The 19,137-nt window shown below is 50.5% G+C and overlaps 1 protein-coding gene across 1 annotated transcript; it reads left to right on the top strand.

Annotated features, from left to right (window-relative positions):
* The first annotated feature begins 2,706 nt into the window (after nucleotides 1–2,706).
* TMEM161A (transmembrane protein 161A) lies at nucleotides 2,707–18,728 on the top strand. Its single transcript, XM_059389500.1, has 12 exons — nucleotides 2,707–2,754; nucleotides 5,563–5,666; nucleotides 6,321–6,404; nucleotides 6,762–6,859; nucleotides 6,970–7,126; nucleotides 8,536–8,687; nucleotides 16,674–16,734; nucleotides 16,836–16,979; nucleotides 17,106–17,219; nucleotides 17,399–17,573; nucleotides 17,701–17,797; nucleotides 18,124–18,728. The coding sequence occupies exons 1-12, from the start codon at nucleotides 2,752–2,754 to the stop codon at nucleotides 18,375–18,377; spliced, it is 1,443 nt and encodes a 480-aa protein (XP_059245483.1). The 5' UTR covers nucleotides 2,707–2,751; the 3' UTR covers nucleotides 18,378–18,728.
* Nucleotides 18,729–19,137: the final 409 nt, after the last annotated feature.

Here is a 19,137-nt window from a genome sequence, read left to right as displayed (position 1 = left end):
CCCGAGGAGGGTGGGGAGCAGTGAGGGTTGTGTGAAAGTGTCCTCTGACAGCCTTTCTAAGGACACCATGGTGATGTCAGTCAGAGCCATTGTCACCATCAGAGAGAACCTAAGTCTCCCAGGAGCTCAGTCACTGGCTGAAAGCATCATGGGAATTGTGGCACAAATGCAGCCATGGGAATCGGAAACCTGAGAGATGCATTTTCCAGCGCATCATACACAGAGATGGTGGAATGAGAATGTGGACTTCAGTGTAGTCAGGGAAGCTGGGAGGCGAATACAGACAGACATAGGGAGTGTCTATGAGGGATCAGGGAACATGGAGTACCCAGTGCAGGACAGGGAATGTGTATTCACCCAGTGGAAAACAGAGAACAAGGAGTGTCCAGTGTGGAACAGATAACATACGCGTCCAATGTAGAGTAGAGAGAAGGAGTGTCCATTTTAGAACAAAGGAGGGACATTGTCTGGCTTAAGTGTTAAGAGGTGTCCTCAAGCTGCTCTGGGAAAAATAGACTGTGGCGGGGGTGGGGGAGGTGAGGTGTGGGGGTGGAAGCCAGAGATTGGGGAGCTGGGGACTGCAGTGGGGTTAAGACGGAAGTTGATTGGGTGGAGGTCATGGGGCTGGTGAGACTGGCTACGCTTGGAAGGTGGAACCATCATCAGGAGGGTCTGACAGATCACGTATGGGTGAGAGAGGAGTCAAGGTCAACTCCAGAGCTTGTGGATCACCTGGAGGATGGGGAGCTGCTGGACGGAACATCAGGACAGCCTGTGTGAATTTCCCGTGGTTCACCGCATGGGCGCCTCTGGGACACCTAAACTCATAAGCCCTGGACCAGGAGGAGAGGTCAAGGTGTCATGTAGAGATTTGGGCCTCCCAGAGCCTCAGTGTCTGCGTCAATGAAATGGAGACAATCGTCCTGCCACTTCAACCTAATGGAAGTAGCACAAGTGTCAGCAACCCCTCCCAGCCTGGTATTCGGAGGACCTGCAGCACATGTCCCTCCTTTCTTTCTTGGTCCCCTTCTCTGACACCCTTCCCAAATCCCAGCTTCCTTGAATCCCTCGTGGATTCATAGATTGGCTCACAGAACCGTGTTGGTCCAGGGAAATCCCAGTGCCCCTCACCACAACTGTCACCCATCTTCATAGGACACTCTGAGTCCACAGGACCAAAACTACAGTGAATCCCCTGCAAACAGACATCCACATGTGCTCATAAACAAAGACAAAAGCATCCACAGAGGGGTCCTTGGGTGGCTCAGTGGGTTAAAGCCTCTGCTTTCAGCTCAGGTCATGATCCCAGGGTCCTGGGATTGAGCCCAGCATCAGGCTCTCTGCTCAACGGGGAGCCTGCTTCCCACTCTCCCTCTGCCTACTTGTGATCTCTGCCTGTCAAAAAAATATATATATATAAAAAACCAATAACACCCATAGAGACAAGGCAATCAACTATATAGGCCCCTCTCACAGGCCCCATAAAAATCCTCAGACATCTAGGGTGCCTGGGTGACTCAGTTAAGTGACTGCCTTTGGCTCAGGTCATGATCCTAGGATCCTGGGGTTGAGCCCCCACATTGGGCTCCCTGCTCAGGGGGGGAGTCTGCTTGTACCTCTCCCTCTGCCCCTCCCCCCAGTTCAAGCTCTCTCTCTCTCACTTGCTCTCCCTCTCTCTCAAAAAAAAAAAAAAAAAAAAAAAAAAAAAGGAGGGGCACCTGGGTGGCTCAGTGGGTTAAGCCTCTGCCTTAGACTCAGGTCATGATCTCAGGGTCCTGGGATCGAGCCCCACATCAGTCTTGCTGCTCAGTGGCGAGCCTGCTTCCCCCTCTCTCTCTGCCTGCTGCTCTACCTACTTGTGATCTCTCTATCTTTGTCAAATAAAATCTTTTAAAAAAAACTTTTAAAAAGTTAAAAGAAGAAAAACAGCTCAGACATCTCATCATACCCACATATATGTCCACATTCAGGTAGACACACTTATCCATAAAAACTTAAGTACCCATGCTAGAAGCCCTTTCCTCCAAGCCTCAAAATACAACATATTGGATTCTAGAGACTGACATTTTTTTTTTGTCCTTGATCTAGCCATGCCTGAAGCTCACTATGCTTTTAGAGTTCTTTGTCACAAAATTTTCCCTTTTTTTGCTGGAGCCCATTTGAGTTGGGGTGTGTGTGTGTGTTCAATCAGAGTCCTGACTTACAGAAATGAATAAGGCTTTGCTAAATGAAAAAGATTGAGAAAGGAGCTATTCTGAGATGAAAGATAGCATTTGCAGATAGCATGGCCAGTGGCAAGCTGTATTCTAGTGAATACAATATGCTGGCGGCCGACTGAAATTAGGTAGAGACTTTACTATGAGACTATGAGCACTTGGGAGTCCAGTCAGTGGGAGCCAGCGAATGCTCTTGATCAGGGGAGTTCCACACTCAGAACTCTCCAGCGGGAGAGTGAATTTGCCTCAGACCTGCGAGATGGGTGCAGAGGCTCGGAGACTAAATCTCAGAGAGGGCAGCCACACAGGGTACCAGAGAGTCCTGACTCCACGGGTGCCTGATCTTGCCGTGGGTCTTCGAACTACAATTTCCAGCATGCAACGCGAGCGACCTCGTGTCCCTCGTGGTTTGCTCCAGCTACAGCCTGACAATTGGTCCTAAGGGCTGTTTGTCAGAAACGTCGGGCTCTGATTGGCTGGATTCCCGAGAGCCGCCCGGAGCTTCAGGTCAGCGGACCGCGCTCCCGCCGGCGACATGGTGAGCCGGCAGCCAGCGGCATGGGGTGGGGGGTGGGGAGGGGCTTGACTGAGGGGCAGGAGATCCAGCTGAGGGGGTCCAGGGAAACACCGAGGGGACTGGGATCCCTTTGTGGGGGTTGGGAACTCTGAGGGACTCTGGGTCGCGCTGAGGGCCATGTGTCCCTCTCTGGGTTCAATCTCCCTGCAGGACCTATGTGGGGGTTGGGGATTCTGCCTAAAGAATTGGAGGCTTCCAAGCGTTCGGGGATTTTGCAAGATCTCTGAGGGCCCTCTAGGGTCCTGGGGTCCTGCCGAGGGGTCACAACCCCGCGAAGGGGACTGGGGAACGCACAGATCCTCGCTGGGAAATTTGGGGGTCCCGTTGGAGCCCAGGCTGGCGACATGGGTCCTGCGGAAGCATGAGGGCAGCTGCGTGGATTTAGGTGTGTGGAAGGGCCAGGGAGAGCCCTGAGAGGAGGAGCCAAGCCAAGGGGATCTGGGAGGCTTCGGGGCGCGCGAGGGTCCCAGAATCGGAGACAGCACAGTCGGAAGCTTCAGGTCTCACGCAGTCCTGGGTCCAACCTATTGAGTTTATTCTTCAGACTTAGCCTGGCCACTGTGGGTGGGTCAGGCTGATGCGGGGCGAGAGCGGGGACTCCCAACCCCTAAATGTTCGAACTGGGCAGAGGAGGGGCCCCAGAGGACGACCGGACCCTGTGTGGAGGATTTCCCAAGGAGGGGCGTTGGAAGTGCGCCTGAACCTGAAAAGTGGACATGGTTCCAGGCCTGGGTGCTGGAAGGAATGGGAGATAATCGGAAGGGTTCCCGAGAACAGGATGGAGGAAAGCCTTATTGGTGTTAGCACGTAGCAGGAGTCTCCTATTCTCAGATTGTAGGTCCAGGGAAAGACTGAGCAGGAAAGGGACGTGAGCTGATGGGAGGCTCCAGGTATCTTTGGAAATCTGCAGAGGCAGGACAAGACCGGAGGCTGCTGGGGGGCGGGGCTTGAAATATATCCCTGGACAGACCTCAGGAGCTTCAGGTGAAGGGAAGCTTGTCTTCCTTCCCTTCTTCCCTTCCTCCCTGCTTCTCCTAAGTCTTCTCTCCCTCCTACCTGTCCTAGGTGCTGGGACGGAAGCTTGAACAAGGGTCTCCTCCCTGGGAGGTGTCAGAGCTTGATAGGTATCTGCAGTGGAGAGGCCAGGGGTCTGGGAGGGCTTCTGAGACCCCAGTGAATTGACGCAGAGAGGGCTACGGAGAAAGCCGGCCAGTGAGAGGCAGGGTGTCTTGAGTTGGGCCCTCCAAGAGTTGCAGGCTGCAAAAAGGATTTGAATGTTGACTGACATCAGGACTCGCCGGAAAGGGCCGAGTGCTGTGTTCGCGGGAGTGAGGGGCGGTACTGGGGCCTTTAGAGACCTAGATGGTCTGCGCGCTACGCACAGAGGTGCAGGCTAGAGGTGCCGCTGTGTTGGGGTCGTGCAGGGCCGTAGGTGGTTAAAAACCTAGCAGGAGATTGAATCACAGGGTGGAGGCCACAGAGGGAAGAGGAAAATCAGCAGGGGAGCCCCAGAATCTGATGTCTGCAGAATCGCGGATGGGAGGCTGGGGGTGGCACCGGAAAGGACTGGAGAGGATCGTAGGAGGAGCCGCGGGCCCTCCGAGAGGCCCGCTTCACTGATCTTGGGGCTCCCTGACTGTGCTTGTCCCCACGGTCTTTAGTGACCCCTAGCCAGCCGGCACTTGGGGGTTAGGGAGGGTGGGCAGTGAGATTTAATGACCAGAAAGTTGGGGCCCCGACCTCATTACTGAGAAAATGTTTCTGGTTTACAAGTTACAGGCATAGAGAAAATATCCTGTTAGTTATCTTAATGATGGATTTCTCAGCAGTGGTTCTGAATTACTGTGTTGGCCCGATACCCATCCCATTAGAGCTTTTCCTACTGAAGTCAGCATAGTCTTGCCTGATTAAAAGGATAATTTTAATAATTAATTGTAATATTAAAGTAATCTTTATTTCACTTTAGTTGTTAATTATAATATCATAATACTAGTCGACAGCACTCCTGAGCACATAATTTTATATAATTGCATAATTACTGATACCAAATTGGTATTTACTGCATTCAAGCAGGAAAACCCAGCTTCCGACTGATTACCAAAAGCATTTCTTCTAAAACGTTTTAAAATTAATATACGAAAACGTGTTATGAATTGGTAAAAACTTTGTTATGTAGAACTTAATGAGAAATTCCTAATTTAAAAAGCCATCCCCTTCATATGTGTAAGTCTTTTGTCCTGAGACTGGTAGTGGCCAGAAATAGGCTTTTCAAGGAGGTTGGTTACAAAGGGAGGGAGGAGGAGAGGGCGATGGAATCATGAGGATAATTTCTGGTGGGACGCGGAGCTGCCAGGGGGAACTACGGAGGGGAGCCTCTTTCACTGGCTGTGCTCCTTGTAGGTCCGGATAGTGGACAGTACATGAAACAAAATAGGCAGCACCTCATTTCCAGATGGGGAAACTGAGGCCTCAGGGAGATGAATACCTGAAATCCATAGCAAAGGCCAGAAGCGAACCCCAGCGTGAGCTCTCCACCACCCTACCCCGCAGCTAGGTGGGGGTGGTAGGGAGTGCGGGAATCTACACACAGCAGGGGCTCCCCCAGTTGAGTCTGAGCCCACCCCAGGACCCTCCTTCAAGACTCAGCTGGAACCCAGGACGCCCACCCTCTCCAACCTGGCCCCAGCCTCTCTATAAATAGCCTGAGTTCTGAGGCAGTGAGCTTGTGACCTCCTGGCAGGCACTGCCCTTCGTATCCCCTCCCCCCAGGCGGTCCTGGGAGTGCAGCTGGTGGTGACGCTGCTCACCGCCACCCTCATGCACAGGCTGGCACCGCACTGCTCCTTCGCACGCTGGCTGCTCTGCAATGGCAGGTGAGCCGCAGCCCCGCCCCGGGCGGTGGGAGGAGCCCCCACCGGGCCCCGCCCCCTCGGCTTCCTCCCATCCCTGCCTTGCGCCCTCCAAAGTGTTTTTAGTTTTTTAAAAACAACTTTATTGAGATATAACTGACACACAATAAACTGCAGATATTTGAAGCACACAGTTGGATCCGTTTTGACAGGTGTCCACACCCGCGCGACCACATTTCCACACTGGGAAGAGCAGCTGCTTTTCCCCACTCCTGCCTTCCTGGAATCTAAACCCCCTTCCACACTACTCTCGCTGTAGATCTGTTTCCTGCAGTGCTTTTTGTCTCTGTTGGGATCTCGGACCCTTTCTGAGACCTAGTGGAAACTGAACTTTCCCTCCAGGACAAGGCACACGTCTGCTCCACCAGAAGAGATAGCCAGCATATTCAGGGGTGTCCGGGACTCCCCGCCACCCTGCGATCTCCCCAGAGCTGCTCGCGGCATTCCCCCCAGCAAACCCCCAGCCTCCCCACCCCAGGCGTTCCCCCTGGTTTTGCATAGCCCCAGCCCATCCTGTCCCCATGCATTTTGGGTCCAGGTCTCCCCCTGACACCGGTCCTGGGTTTGAGGATTCATTGCCATGCTGGAGCTTTCCTGACTTCCCGTCTTTGCCCTCAGTCTCTTCCGATACAAGCACCCTACTGAGGAAGAGCTTCGGGCCCTGGAGGGAAAACCACCGAGGCCCAGAGGCAGGAAGGAGCGGTGAGTGAGGCCCCAGACTTAGGGGAACGGCTTCCCTTCCAGGTGCAGTTCTGGGCACCGAGGAGAGTAGTGGACACCCCAGGTTAAGAAGATGTCTGTGTCATTCCTTGGTTGCCTCTAGCTGACAGTTTGCTCGGGGCCAGCCCTGTGAGCAGCTGGCCTCCGCACCCCGGTGTGCCGAGACCCCGGCTGGGGAGAAGGCACCTCCCAAGTCAGCTCCTCCTGTGTTCCGAGGATGGCACAGTGGAACCTTCCAGACTGGTGTGGGGAGGCTGCCATGTCTGGCTGGGGAGGAGAGAACAGAGGATGCTGGTCTGACACTCCTCCTCTCCTTACTGCCTACCCCTCCCCCAACAGGTGGGCCAATGGCTATAGTGAAGAAAAGCCCTTGTCTGTGCCCCGAGATGCCCCTTTCCAGCTGGAGACCTGCCCCCTCACAGCGGTTGATGCCCTCGGTAACCATCCAGCTGGGTCCCCAGCATCCCAGCCTCAGCCTACACCCCGGGGGGATTGGTGAGGGGGTGTCCTGCGCGGAGCTGCGGACTGAGCCGCAGACTCCCCGCAGTCCTGCGCTTCTTCCTGGAGTACCAGTGGTTCGTGGACTTCGCCGTGTACTCCTGCGGCGTGTATGTCTTCACAGAGGCCTACTACTATGTGCTGGGCCCGGCCAAAGAGACCAACATCGCTGTGTTCTGGTGCCTGCTCACCGTCGCCTTCTCCCTGTATCCTTCCTCAGGCTGCCGAAATGGTCAGGGAGGCGGGAGGCATGTGGGAGCCGGACTGGAGCTTTCCTTCCCCGCTGTCCCGAAATTGGTATATCAGTTATCAGCTGCTGTCCCACAAAACTCCCCAGAACTGGGTGGTGGTGTAAAATGGCCACTGTTCTACTTGATCTGCTCCTGGGCCACAGCCTTATCTCTGCTCTGAGGGGTCCCACCCTCCAGCAGGGTAAGCCAGGCTTCCTCCTAGCAGCAGAAACACCAGCAAGAAGGAAGGGGTGCTGCGAGCCTTCTGAGGCTTTGCAGGAAGTTGGCCCACCCCCATCTCTGTCCCTTCTCTCGGTCAAAGCAAGTCATCGGCCCAGATACAGGGACAGGAAAAGAGATGTCCCCTCTGCTTTTTCCCCCCCTTTTTTCTAATTAAAAAAAAAAAAAAGGATTTATTTATTTATTTATTTGACATTGAGAGAGAGAGAGAGAACAAGCAGGGAGAGTGGCAGGCAGAGGGAGGAGAGGGGAAAACTGGCTTCCTGCTGAGCAGGGAGCCTGATGTGGGGCTCGATCCCAGGACCCTGGGATCTTAACCCCACAGAGCCACCCAGGTCTCCCTCTACTGTGTTTTATGAAGCTGCTTTGGGAACAGAGGCAAACCTGTGACACTGAGGACCCAAGTCTGAGAAAATGCACTCATGGAATGGGTTTGTGCAGAAAAATCCATCTTGAAGCCCACACTTGTTCTGGAAAGCCCCATGGGTCTCTTTCGGGGCAGATTCGGGATACAGACAGCCCTTTTATCTCTGAGAGCTTCTCAGAGGAACCGGAAATTCCCCTGCTGCAAATGCAGCCGGACTAGGTGGGTCAGGGAGGCCAGACCTCCTGAAGAAACGGACTTGCTAGCTCTTTCAGGGAAAAATGGCCACGGGGTGGGGGGTGCCTGATTGAGCGCCCAACTCTTGGTTTCAGCTGGGATCATGGTGTCCGTGTCTTGGGATGGAGGCCCCTGCCCGAGGCTCCAAGCTTGACATGGAGTCTGCCTGACATTCTATCCCTCTCCCACACCCTCCTCCCCTGCTCCTCCCCACCACTCGCTCTCTCTCTAAAATCAATGTTTTTTAAAAAGGAAAGAAAGAAATGGCCACAGGTCGTGTGCTGAGGCCGAACTGGAGGCCCAGGCACACCTGCCACCCACCCACACCCCAAGCCTGCGGACATAGGCATGAGCCGCACTGGACCTCTTGTCTTCAACTTGTTCAGTGGCTCGCTCTTCTCCTGGGTCACCGTCTTGCTCCCCGAGACGCCAGACTCCAGTGCTGGTGTGTGGGTTCTGCAGTTGGGGGGAATCCCTGGCTGGGAGTGGGGGAGTGGGGAAGGGACACCCTAGTTGCTCCAGGCTTTCTTAGCCCTGCCCCCAGCAAGATGTTCCTGATGGTGACCCGGTTGTACTTCAGTGCAGAGGAGGGGGGCGAACGCTCTGTCTGCCTCACCTTTGCCTTCCTCTTCCTGCTCCTGGCCATGCTGGTGCAGGTGGTCCAGGAGGAGACTCTCGAGCTGGGCCTGGAGCCAGGTACGTGCAGCCTTTGGGGTCACCACGCCCATCACTCCCTCACGGAAGCACAGGACAGGTGAAGGGGGGGGGGGCCTTCTTGGGCCTGAGTAGTCTCTAGGGCTGCTTCCTGTCCTGGGGTCTCCTGGGGCTTTAGGGTAAGAGGATGTCCAGTCTCGCTGCCTCTGATGGCGGCCCGGAGCTGTAGTTAAGATTTTATTTCATTTTTTTATTATTTATTTGACAGACAGATCACAAGTAGGCAGAGAGGCAGGCAGAGAGAGGAAGGGAAGCAGGCTCCCCGCTGAGCAGAGAACCCAATGCGGGGCTCGATCCCAGGACCTTGAGATCATGACCTGAGCTGAAGGCAGAGGCTTTAACCTACTGAGCCACCCAGGTGCCCCCTGTAGCTGTAGTTCTTCGCAGGTTCCCTGCCTCTGCCCTTCTCCAAGGCAGCTGTAATGATTTCATACTTCCCCATTCTAATTTAATTTGGTGAAGGAAATGAGTAAATGGCACAGCATTCACAAAGTCCAAGAGGATATACATAGAGTAAAAATCACCCACGTTGGCTCTCTTTCCAAGAGGAAAACTGGGAGGCCACTTTCCTTTATCCCCATAAAACAGTAGTGTTGAAGGCTCTACACCTTGTCTTTTTTCCTTAAAAAGCATCAATGTGGAGATTGTCCCTTGACACAACATACAGTGTGGGTGGGCTTGTGGTGTGTGTGTGTGTGTTTTTTTATAACACCCACATAGTATTTCATTTTATGGAGGTTTCATGATTTTTTTTAAAGACTTTATTTATTTATTTGACAGACAGAGACCACAAGTAGGCAGAGAGGCAGAGAGAGAGGGGGAAGCAGGCTCCCTGCTGAGCAGAGAGCCTGGTGCAGGGCTCAATCCCAGGACCCTGAGATCATGACCTGAGCCGAAGGTAGAGGCTTAACCCACTGAGCCACCCAGGCGCCCCGAGGTTTCATGATTATTTAACCAGTCCACTACTTCTGGACATATAAGTATTTCACTATTAAATGTTATTGTTCAAAACCATGTTTTGTTACAACAGTGTCATATGGGAATAGCCCATAGCCCATAGTCATATGGGAAGGCGGCCCTGTGCAAGTAAGTGCATTTGTAATTTCAATAGTGTTGTAAATTGCCATTTAGGAAAAGATTAATGAAGTGCCTACTTCCCCATATTCTCTCCAATGTGTTTCCATGGACTTTTTTTTGTCTTGGGTAACCTGATGGGTGAAACGTAGGCGATGTTGAGCATCTTTCCGAGGTGGAAAAGATAGCATCTTTCCTATCTGCCTTCCAGAAAGGTCTGTTCTTTTGCCCAGTTTTCTAGTGACCCTTTTATTGATATGTAGGAGCTCTTTATATATTAGAGACATTAGTCTTTGTGTGTGATAGTTGTTGCAAATATTTTTTCTTAGTTTCCCATTTTTCTTTTGACTTTCTCTACTCTTTGGATGATCTTTCAAAAATATAATCTGGATCACATCACTTCTCTGCCTGATGCCAGACTCTAGTGGTCTTTGGATAAAGATCAAAATACTCACTCTGCTGTGCACAGCCTTGCTGTGCTCCTTGACCTTTATCTTCACCAATTCTCCCTGCTTTTCAATTTGTAAAATTATATAATGTTTGATATATATATGCATGTGTATAGAACATGTATATGTAAATTACAAAGCAAAATAATAATGTAACAGACTCATTTTTTTAAGGTTTTACTTATTTATTTGAGAGAAAGAGAGAGAACATGAGGGGAGAGGTCAGAGGGAGAAGCAGACTCTCCCCCAAGCAGGGAGGAGACCCCTGCAGGACTCGATCCTAGGATTCCAGGATCTTGATCTGAATTGAAGGTAGTTGCTTAACCAACTGAGCCACCCAGGCATCCCACAACCTCCCTTCTTAAATGAGAACTAGAACCTTCCCAACGTTCTTGCATGTCTCTGGTGCTTCTTTCCAATCCTCACACTTTCCTCTTTTACTCACAGCCCCAACTAGTCTCTCAAATCTTGTGTTTATCATTTTTTGCCTTTTTTTTTTTAAAGTAGGTTCCATGCCCAGTGTGGAGCCCAATGGAAGGCTTAAACTTCACAATCTTGAACTCAAGACCCAAGTTGAGACCAAGAGTCGGATTCTTAACTGGCTGAGCCACCCAGGCTCCCATTCATCACATATGTTTCTGTCCCTAAAGAATTCATCGTAGTTTGCTTGCTGTTGTGGGTGGCGTCAGCCAGTGTGTAATCCGCCAGCTGGTGCTTTCCAGTCTTTTTGATATTGTTTACAGAACGAGGCCCTCTTGGTCTGGGCAGCTTTCGTTTTTCTCTTCACACGGATGAATGGTGCTCTATTGTGAGGCCCCTTGTCTTTATTTGTCCAGTGTCCTGTTGCTGGACATCTAGGTGGTTTCCAGGTTTGAGGTTTTTTTCACAGTTGCTATAGGGAAGGAACATTCTTGTACCTTTCTTTGTATGCATGTGTAGGCATTTGTTTGGGGCATGGGATCTGGGGACAAGGGGGATGTGTTCACCTTCATAAGATGGTGCCTCGGCATTTTCAGAGCAGTTCTCTCCCATGCCCACCAGCCATGCAGCCGGGGCTTCCGAGGGTGGACCCCCAGACTCAGTCCCAGCCACCCTGGGCAAGTATGGGTGAAGTTGCACCAGCCCCTTGCCTCACCTCCCTGCTTGTAAGGTGGTGAACCTTACAGGGACATGGTCAGCTGTAAGTGAGTTGAGGTCCATGGGAAGTGCTTGATTTTCGTCCATCTAGTGGTGGGAAATGATGCCTTTAGTGGTCTTAACATGCATTTCTCCGATTACCTGGGAGGCTGAGCAGCTTTTCCAGTCTGTCTAGTTAAGATTCTCGTTTCCTCTTCTTTGAAGAGCCTGTTCATGTTTGTTGCCCATTTTTCTTTGAGGTGGTATGTGTTTTTCCCTCCATTTTTTTTATTGTGGTAAAATACACATACCATTTATTATTTTGTCTTTAAGAGTCCATCTCACTGGCATTAAGCACATTCACCTTGTTGTGTGACCATTACCACCATCCGTTCCCCACCCTTTTCATCTTGCGAATCTGAAACTGTCCCCATTAAACACTGACTCTCCATTTTCCCCCACCCCAGCCCCTGGTGCCCGCCATCTTACTTTCTGTCTCTATGAATCCAGCCACCCTAGACATGTCATATGAGGGCAATCATGCAATAGCTGTCTTTCAGTGCTGGCCTATTTCCTTTTTTTTTTTTTTTTTTAAGATTTTGTTTATTTTGACAGACAAAGATCACAAGTAGACAGAGAGGCAGGCAGAGAGAGAGAGAGAGAGAGAAGGAAGCAGGCTTCCTGCTAAGCAGAGAGCCTGATATGGGGCTCAATCCCAGGACCTTGGGATCATGACCTGAGCTGAAGGCAGAGGCTCCCTGAGCCACCCAGGTGCCCTGTGCTGGCTTATTTCATTCAGCATAATATCCTTAAGGTTCATCCACGCTGCCTTCAAATTTCCTCCCTTTTTAACACTGACTAGTGTTCCTTTTGCAGGAATATATCCCATTCTGCTCATCCATTTATGTATTGGTGGACATTTTTGTTGCTCCTGTGTTTGAGCTGATGCGAATAGTGTTGCTATGAACATGGGTTTACAGGTCTCCGCTTTTAATTCTTTGGGGTACAGATCCAGAGGTGAATTGCTGGATTATGTAGTAATTCTCTTTAATTTTTTGAGGAGTCAACCAACTTGTGTTCTTGGGTGGCTGCACCATTTTGTACTCCTACCAGCCATGCACAAGATTTCCAGCTTCCCCACATCCTCAACAACATGTGTTATCTTCCTTTTCTTTTTCCTTAAGTGACCATCCTAGTGGGTGTGAAGTGGTATCTCGTTGTGGTTTTTATTTGTATTTGCCTAATGATGAGTGATGTTGAGCACTTTTTTTTTTTTTTTTTTTTTTACAGAAAGGGAGATCACAAGTAGGCAGAGAGGCAGGCAGGGAGAGAAGGGAAGCAGGCTCCCCACCGAGCAGAGAGCCCGATTTGGGGCTGGATTCCAGGACCCTGAGATCATGACCTGAAGTGAAGGCAGAGGCTCAACCCACTGAGCTACCCAGGCGCCCCTGAGCCCATCCTCTTATTCTTGTTGGTCATCTGTATATCTTGGAGAAATTGTCTATTAACTCCTTTGTCTATTTTTTTTTCTTTTTCAAAGATTTTATTTTCAAGTAATCTCTACACCCAACTTGAGGCTCAAACTTATAACTCTGAGATCAAGAGTCACACGTTCCACCAACCAAGCCAACTAGATGCCCCCTTTGCCTATTTTTGAACCTGGGTTTTTTGTTTTTTGTTGTTTTTTTTGGGGGGGGGTGATGAGTTTTAGGAGTTCTGTATATATTATATATATTTGGGATATTCGTCCCTTATCAAATGTATGATTTGCAAATATTTTTCCCATTCTGTGGGTTACCTTTTCACTCCATTGGTAGTATCTTTTGATGTACAAAATGTTTTAATTCTCATGAGTCTAACTGGTCTATATTTTCTTTTGTTGCTCATACTTTTGGTGCCAGATCTAAGACATCATCACCGAATCCAATGTTTTATGAAGCTTTTCTGGGCTGTGTATCTTTATTACTTTTTTTTCCTTGTTGATTTGTAGAGTTTCTTTATATACCATGGGAATTGATCCTTTGTTACATGTGTGGGACATAAACTTCCTTCTATGAAACATGACACACCATTATTTCTGGAACTGCAGAAAAAAGATTGAAAACACTTGTTACTTAGACTAGTGCATGTCATCAGTGGTCATGTGTATTTCAATTTTAAAGAAGTTAAAGTGGGGGATGGGGAGTGTGTCTTAAAATCTGTGGCATGGCTTTTTACTTTCTTTGTGTTGTTTTTTTTTTTTGTTTTTTGTTTTTTTGTCTTAAAAAAATTGTGGAGCACCTGTCTGGCTCAGTGGGTGGAGCATGCAACTCTTGATCTCGGGGTTGTGAGTTCCAGCCCTGTGTTGGGTGTAGAGATTGCTTAAAAATAAAATCTTAAAAAAAAATTGTCCTCAAGGGGCGCCTGGGTGGCTCAGTGGGTTAAAGCCTCTGCCTTCGGCTCAGGTCATGATCCCAGGGTCCTGGGATTGAGCCCTGCATTGGGCTCTCTGCTCAGCAGGGAGCCTGCTTCCCTTCCTCTCTCTCTGCCTGCCTCTCTGCCTAACTGTTATCTCTGTCTGTCAAATAAATAAAATATATTTTTTTAAATTGTCCTCAAATATTTTATTTTGAAAAATTCCAAACCTGCAGAATGATTGGAAGAATCCTCTAATGCTCTTGACCTAGATTCATTTAGCATCATTTGCATTATTCTCTGCACATGAATACACCACAGTTTTTTGGGCTCAGCCACTGAATATAGCTGCAGCCCTCACCTCTGGTTTCTTCTGATGAATAGCAGTTCCTTATTTTAGTTTATTTTTGTCTTGAAGATATTCCCCTCTCTTCCCTACAATCAGAAAGATATTTTGTATTTTCCGACATGATATTTCAATTTTGCCTCTCGCATAAACCCTTAAACTCCTGGTAGTTCACTACTGTCTTATGAAATAGGGATGAAATTGAGTGTTTTTCCATGGGACAACCTTGCTGTACAATTGTATTTTTAGTGAATTGTGGGTTCTTTTGGTTTTTCTTTTATCTTTTCCAGTCTTTCTCTCTTGTGTGGCTAGGACCTCTGGATTTTCTAGCCCTATTCTGGTAGGCTTCTTTTTCTTGTTTCCAATTTCTTTTTTTTTTTTTTTTTAAAGATTTTATTTATTTATTTGACAGAGAGAAATCACAAGTAGGCAGAGAGGCAGGCAGAGAGAGAGAGGAGGAAGCAGGCTCCCCGCTGAGCAGAGAGCCCGACGCGGGACTCGATCCCAGGACCCTGAGATCACGACCTGAGCCGAAGGCAGCGGCCCAACCCACTGAGCCACCCAGGCGCCCTTGTTTCCAATTTCTTAGTTGGCTATTTAGCTCATTAATTTTCAGCTTCTTCTATTTCTCTTTCTAGCATTTCTAGCATGGAAGGCTATAAATATTTTATTAAGTCCCACTTTAAATTTTGATTTGTAATCTTCATTATCACACCATTGTTTGTATTTTAAAGTTTCCATTATGATTTTCCTTTCTTTCGTTCGTTCTTTCCTTCTCTCTCTCTCTCTCTTTTTAGAGGGGGGAAGGGGCAAAAGAAGAGAGAGAATCCCAAGCAAGCTCCATGCCCAGTGCTGAGCCTGGTGCAGGGCACAATCTCACAACCGTAAAATCATGACCTAAGCTGAAATCAAGAGTCAGATGCTTAAATGACTGAGCCACCCAGGCACCCCAGTCAGTGTTTTCTTTATATGTTTTGTGGCTAATTGGCAAGGTTTTTACAAGTGTAGAATTTCTGTATATACCTGGTGAATCAACCATTTTATCATAGTATATTAACCACTTCTGATTCTAATACTTCTGTCTTACACTAGTTTATCTGGTAATAATATAGTCTTTTCAGCTTTTTTTTTAAGTTGAGATATAACTGACATATAACATTGTTAGTATCAGGTACACAATATAATGATTCAATATTTGTATGTATTACAAAACAATCACAATAAATCTGCTTAACTTCCTTTTTTACACATACAACTTTTTTTCCTTACAATGAAAACTTTTAAGATCTACTCATAGCAACTCTCAAATATACAATACCACCTTTCTTTTGATTAGTATTTGTCACATCTTTTTAACATCCCTTTTTTTTTTTCCAACTTACAGGGACCTTGTATTGAGCTATGTCTCTTAAAAAACACACAGTGAGGTAGTTTCAAGTCTGACAGTCTGTGTCATTTAACTTCAAAGTTTAATCCGCTTACATTTATTATGATTACTGACATATTTGGCATTGTTTCTACCATCTTACCATTTCACCTTCTTTTTGTTCTTTTTCTGTGATTGCTGTTGACATTGGCTGCCAGTCTAATTGTCTTTCCTCTATAGGTGATCTGTCTTAAATCCCTGGCTGCTTTGCGATCTCTTTGTTTTTGGTATTCCAGTGTCACTACGGTGTCTAGGTATGGATTTCTTTGTATTACTCTGGTTTGATATACTTTGTGTGTCATTCATTCCACAGTCTTTCCAACTTCCAAATCCCCTCTCCTTCTTTATCCTCTCTTCCCTTCTCTCTCTGGGGCTCTTATTTGACTTTTGCTGGACTCTCTATTCTGTCTTCCTTATCTCTTCATCTCCCTTCACATTTCCTACCTTTTTATCTTTCTGAGTTGGAATCTGAGTGATTTCTTCAGATCCAATTCATTCATTCTTTCTTTGGCTGTTTTGAATATGCCATTTAACAACCTATCGTTTCAATAATTGTATTTTCCCTTTGGATGAGCTTAACTGGTTCCTTGGCAGATATATCTGGTCATCTAAGGTAGCCTCATGTTGCCTGTTCTGTGATTCCACCTGTTATTTTCCTCAGTAATTTCACACATAATAACACCTGCAAAGTTTCTGTAGTCTGTAGGGTCTAAACTACCCCCCCCCGGGGGGGCTTTATGGTGATTTGTTCAGTGGTGTGTTTGGTGATTTGGGTTGTAAGCTCATTTTTATTTGCTTTTACTCTGCGGAAAATCTGAGGGCCTGAACTGAGGATTCTTTTGAGGATTTTGGCTCTCTCCTATGGGAGTCCTTCACGCACCTCCAGATTCCTGGTACAGCCCCAGAAACTCAGACTCAGTGGTCCCCCCTCCCCACCATTCTTTCCCCCAGTCCAGTCAAGGGTGTCTGCCTGATACATTTTCTTGTTCTTTAAAACAAAACCAAAAAAATGCACATAACCAGAACACAATAAAGTTTTCCTTTTGCCTGGCCCCATGGGTACAATCCTACGGGTGGAGCAAAAGTCTATCTGGGATGGGGGCAGAGCAGACAGTGAGTCTCCAGGGGTCTACTAGACACTGCTCTCTCCTTGTCTTCCCCAGGCCTGGCCAGTATGACCCAGAACTTGGAGCCACTTCTGAAGACTCAGGGCTGGGACTGGGCGTGAGTCCTGGGAAGCGAGGTGGGGCAAGGGCTGGCTGGGACTTTTAGGTGGGTGGTGCTAACGGGCTTTGGGGCCTCCCGACCCTTCTCTTCTTCCCCAGGCTCCCTTTGGCCAAGCTGGGCGTCCGCATAGGGCTGGCATTCGTGGGATCCATGCTGGGTGCCTTCCTCACCTTTCCAGGCCTGCGGCTGGCTCAGACACACCTGGATGCACTGACCATGTCGGAGGACCGGCCCATGCTGCAGTTAATGCAGAGTGCCAGACTGGGGGGTGGGGCGGGGTGGGGGGGTGGGTGGAGGTGGGAATCTAAAGGAGAGGCTAGGGGGATGGTGGGTGCCCAGGCCTCAATCCTCTGTGCCCTTATCCCTAGGTTCCTTCTGCATACCAGCTTCGTGTCCCCTCTGATCATCCTGTGGCTCTGGACCAAGCCCATTGCACGGGACTTCCTGCACCAGGCACCCCTGGGGGAGGTGCCCCTCCCCCTGTGCGCATCCGGTGGTGCCTGGAGGGGCGGGGGGGGGGGGGGGGGGGGGGAAGGGCGGTAGGAGCGTAGGGTGGGTGCTGTGTAGCCCAGTCTCTGAGGCTCAGGGAGAAGCCTTGGATCCTGGGGGTGATCCTGGAGCAGGGGAGGCTTCCCTAGCCCCCTCATTTCCCTTCCCACAGGCTGTCAGACTCAGCTTTCGACTCCCTGCGCCTCTGGGTGCTGGTGGCATTGTGCCTGCTAAGGCTGGCTGTGACCAGGCCTCACCTGCAGGCCTACCTGTGCCTGGCCAAGGCCCGTGTGGAGCAGCTGCGACGGGAGGCCGGCCGCATAGAGGCCCGTGAGATCCAGAGGCGGGTATGGGCACCGAAGGTTGGGAGGGGACCTGGGGCTCAGGGCAGGGGTCCCTGCCCCTGGGGCTTAGGGTTACAGGAAGCCCAGAAAGCCCCCTCCCCCCACGTAGTCCCTGCTACCGGCCCCCTAGGTGGTGCGCGTCTACTGCTACGTGACGGTGGTGAGCCTGCAGTACCTGACGCCGCTCATTCTCACCCTCAGCTGCACGCTGCTGCTCAAGACGCTGGGTGAGAAGCGGCTCGGGGCGCGTAGGGTCGGAGCCGGGTGCGTGGAGGTGCGGGCGGCTGGGGAGCGAAGCCCCGCGGGGCTGAAACGGAGCGAGGTGGCGGCGGGGCGGGACTTGGCAATAATCGGGGGCGGAGAGGGGGCGGAGCCTGGAGGGCTCGGAGGAGGGGCGAGTAGGAGGCGGGCCGAAGTTGGGGTGGGAGGCAGGAGATAGAGTTGGGGTGGGGGCGGGGGTAAGAGGTGAAGCCTGGGGCTGGGGGAGGGTCCCAGAAATCAAACAGCGCCTGTACTTCTATCTCTCCCTACCTCCACCCTCTTCTCCGCACAGGCGGCTACTCCTGGGGGCCAGGCCCGGTCCCCACGCTGTCCCCCGCCGCGTCCTCAGCCCGCGACCGCCTGGTAGGCCTCGGGGAGGCCGAGGCCCAGCAGACCGCGGCCCGGATCGCTGGGGCGCTGGGCAGCCTCCTCACGCCTCTATTCCTCCGCGCCGTCCTCACCTTCCTCATCTGGTGGACAGCAGCCTGCCAACTGCTCTGCAGCCTCTTCGGCCTCTACTTCCACCGGCACTTGACGGGCTCCTAGCTACCTGCAGAGGCCCCCCGGGGCCCCAAGGTCCGGGCCTGAGCCAGCGGCTAAGGGCCGCCTCCTCCGAGTGTGCCTCAGTGTCATCAGGTGCCAGGTGGGCCCGGGAGTCCCCACAGCACCTGCTGTGCCCGCCCACTTCACCGCAGTGCCTGAGCCCTGGCCCCTCGGATCCCGTGCTTCTGCCTCAAAACTGTTGCCCTGGGCCCAGGGGCAGAGGATCCCAGGGTCGTTGTTCTCGGACTGCATGCTCCGCTCCCCCCCCCCCTCCCCCGCCAAATTTGAGGCAGAGGTGGGGGGGGGGTGTCATTCTTCCGAACAAATAAAAGAACAGGCTGATTTTTACTGTCAGGATTGGAGTGGTCTGGAAGGTAGCTTTCTCCATGTTGGCATTTGGTGCTGAGAGAAGGGGATGACAGGGGAGAGCACAGGGTGATACCGACAGTGAGCAAAGGCCTGGAAGCAAGAAGTGAAGGGGAGAGAAGAAATGCAACAAAGTTGAGAGGAGATGCCACAAGTCAGGGGAGAAGGAGCAGGGGGGTGGGTGAGCCTGGGCAGGGGAGAGTGAAGGGAGGGGACTCAAGAGTGAGGGAGATGGAGATGACAGATGAAGCTTAGAAATCTTGCAGGAGAAACAAAATGATAAAAGATGGAAGACAAAGGAAATCAGAGAACCAGCCCAGAAGATCTCCCAAAGAAAGAGACTTCTGGGAAGAGACACTGGAGCAGAGGGAGACCCTGAAGGGACCAGGCGATGGCA

Source organism: Mustela nigripes, chromosome 2, assembly GCF_022355385.1.
Source record: "Mustela nigripes isolate SB6536 chromosome 2, MUSNIG.SB6536, whole genome shotgun sequence".
NCBI lineage: Eukaryota > Metazoa > Chordata > Mammalia > Carnivora > Mustelidae > Mustela > Mustela nigripes.
This window is presented reverse-complemented; position numbering and strand designations above follow the sequence as displayed.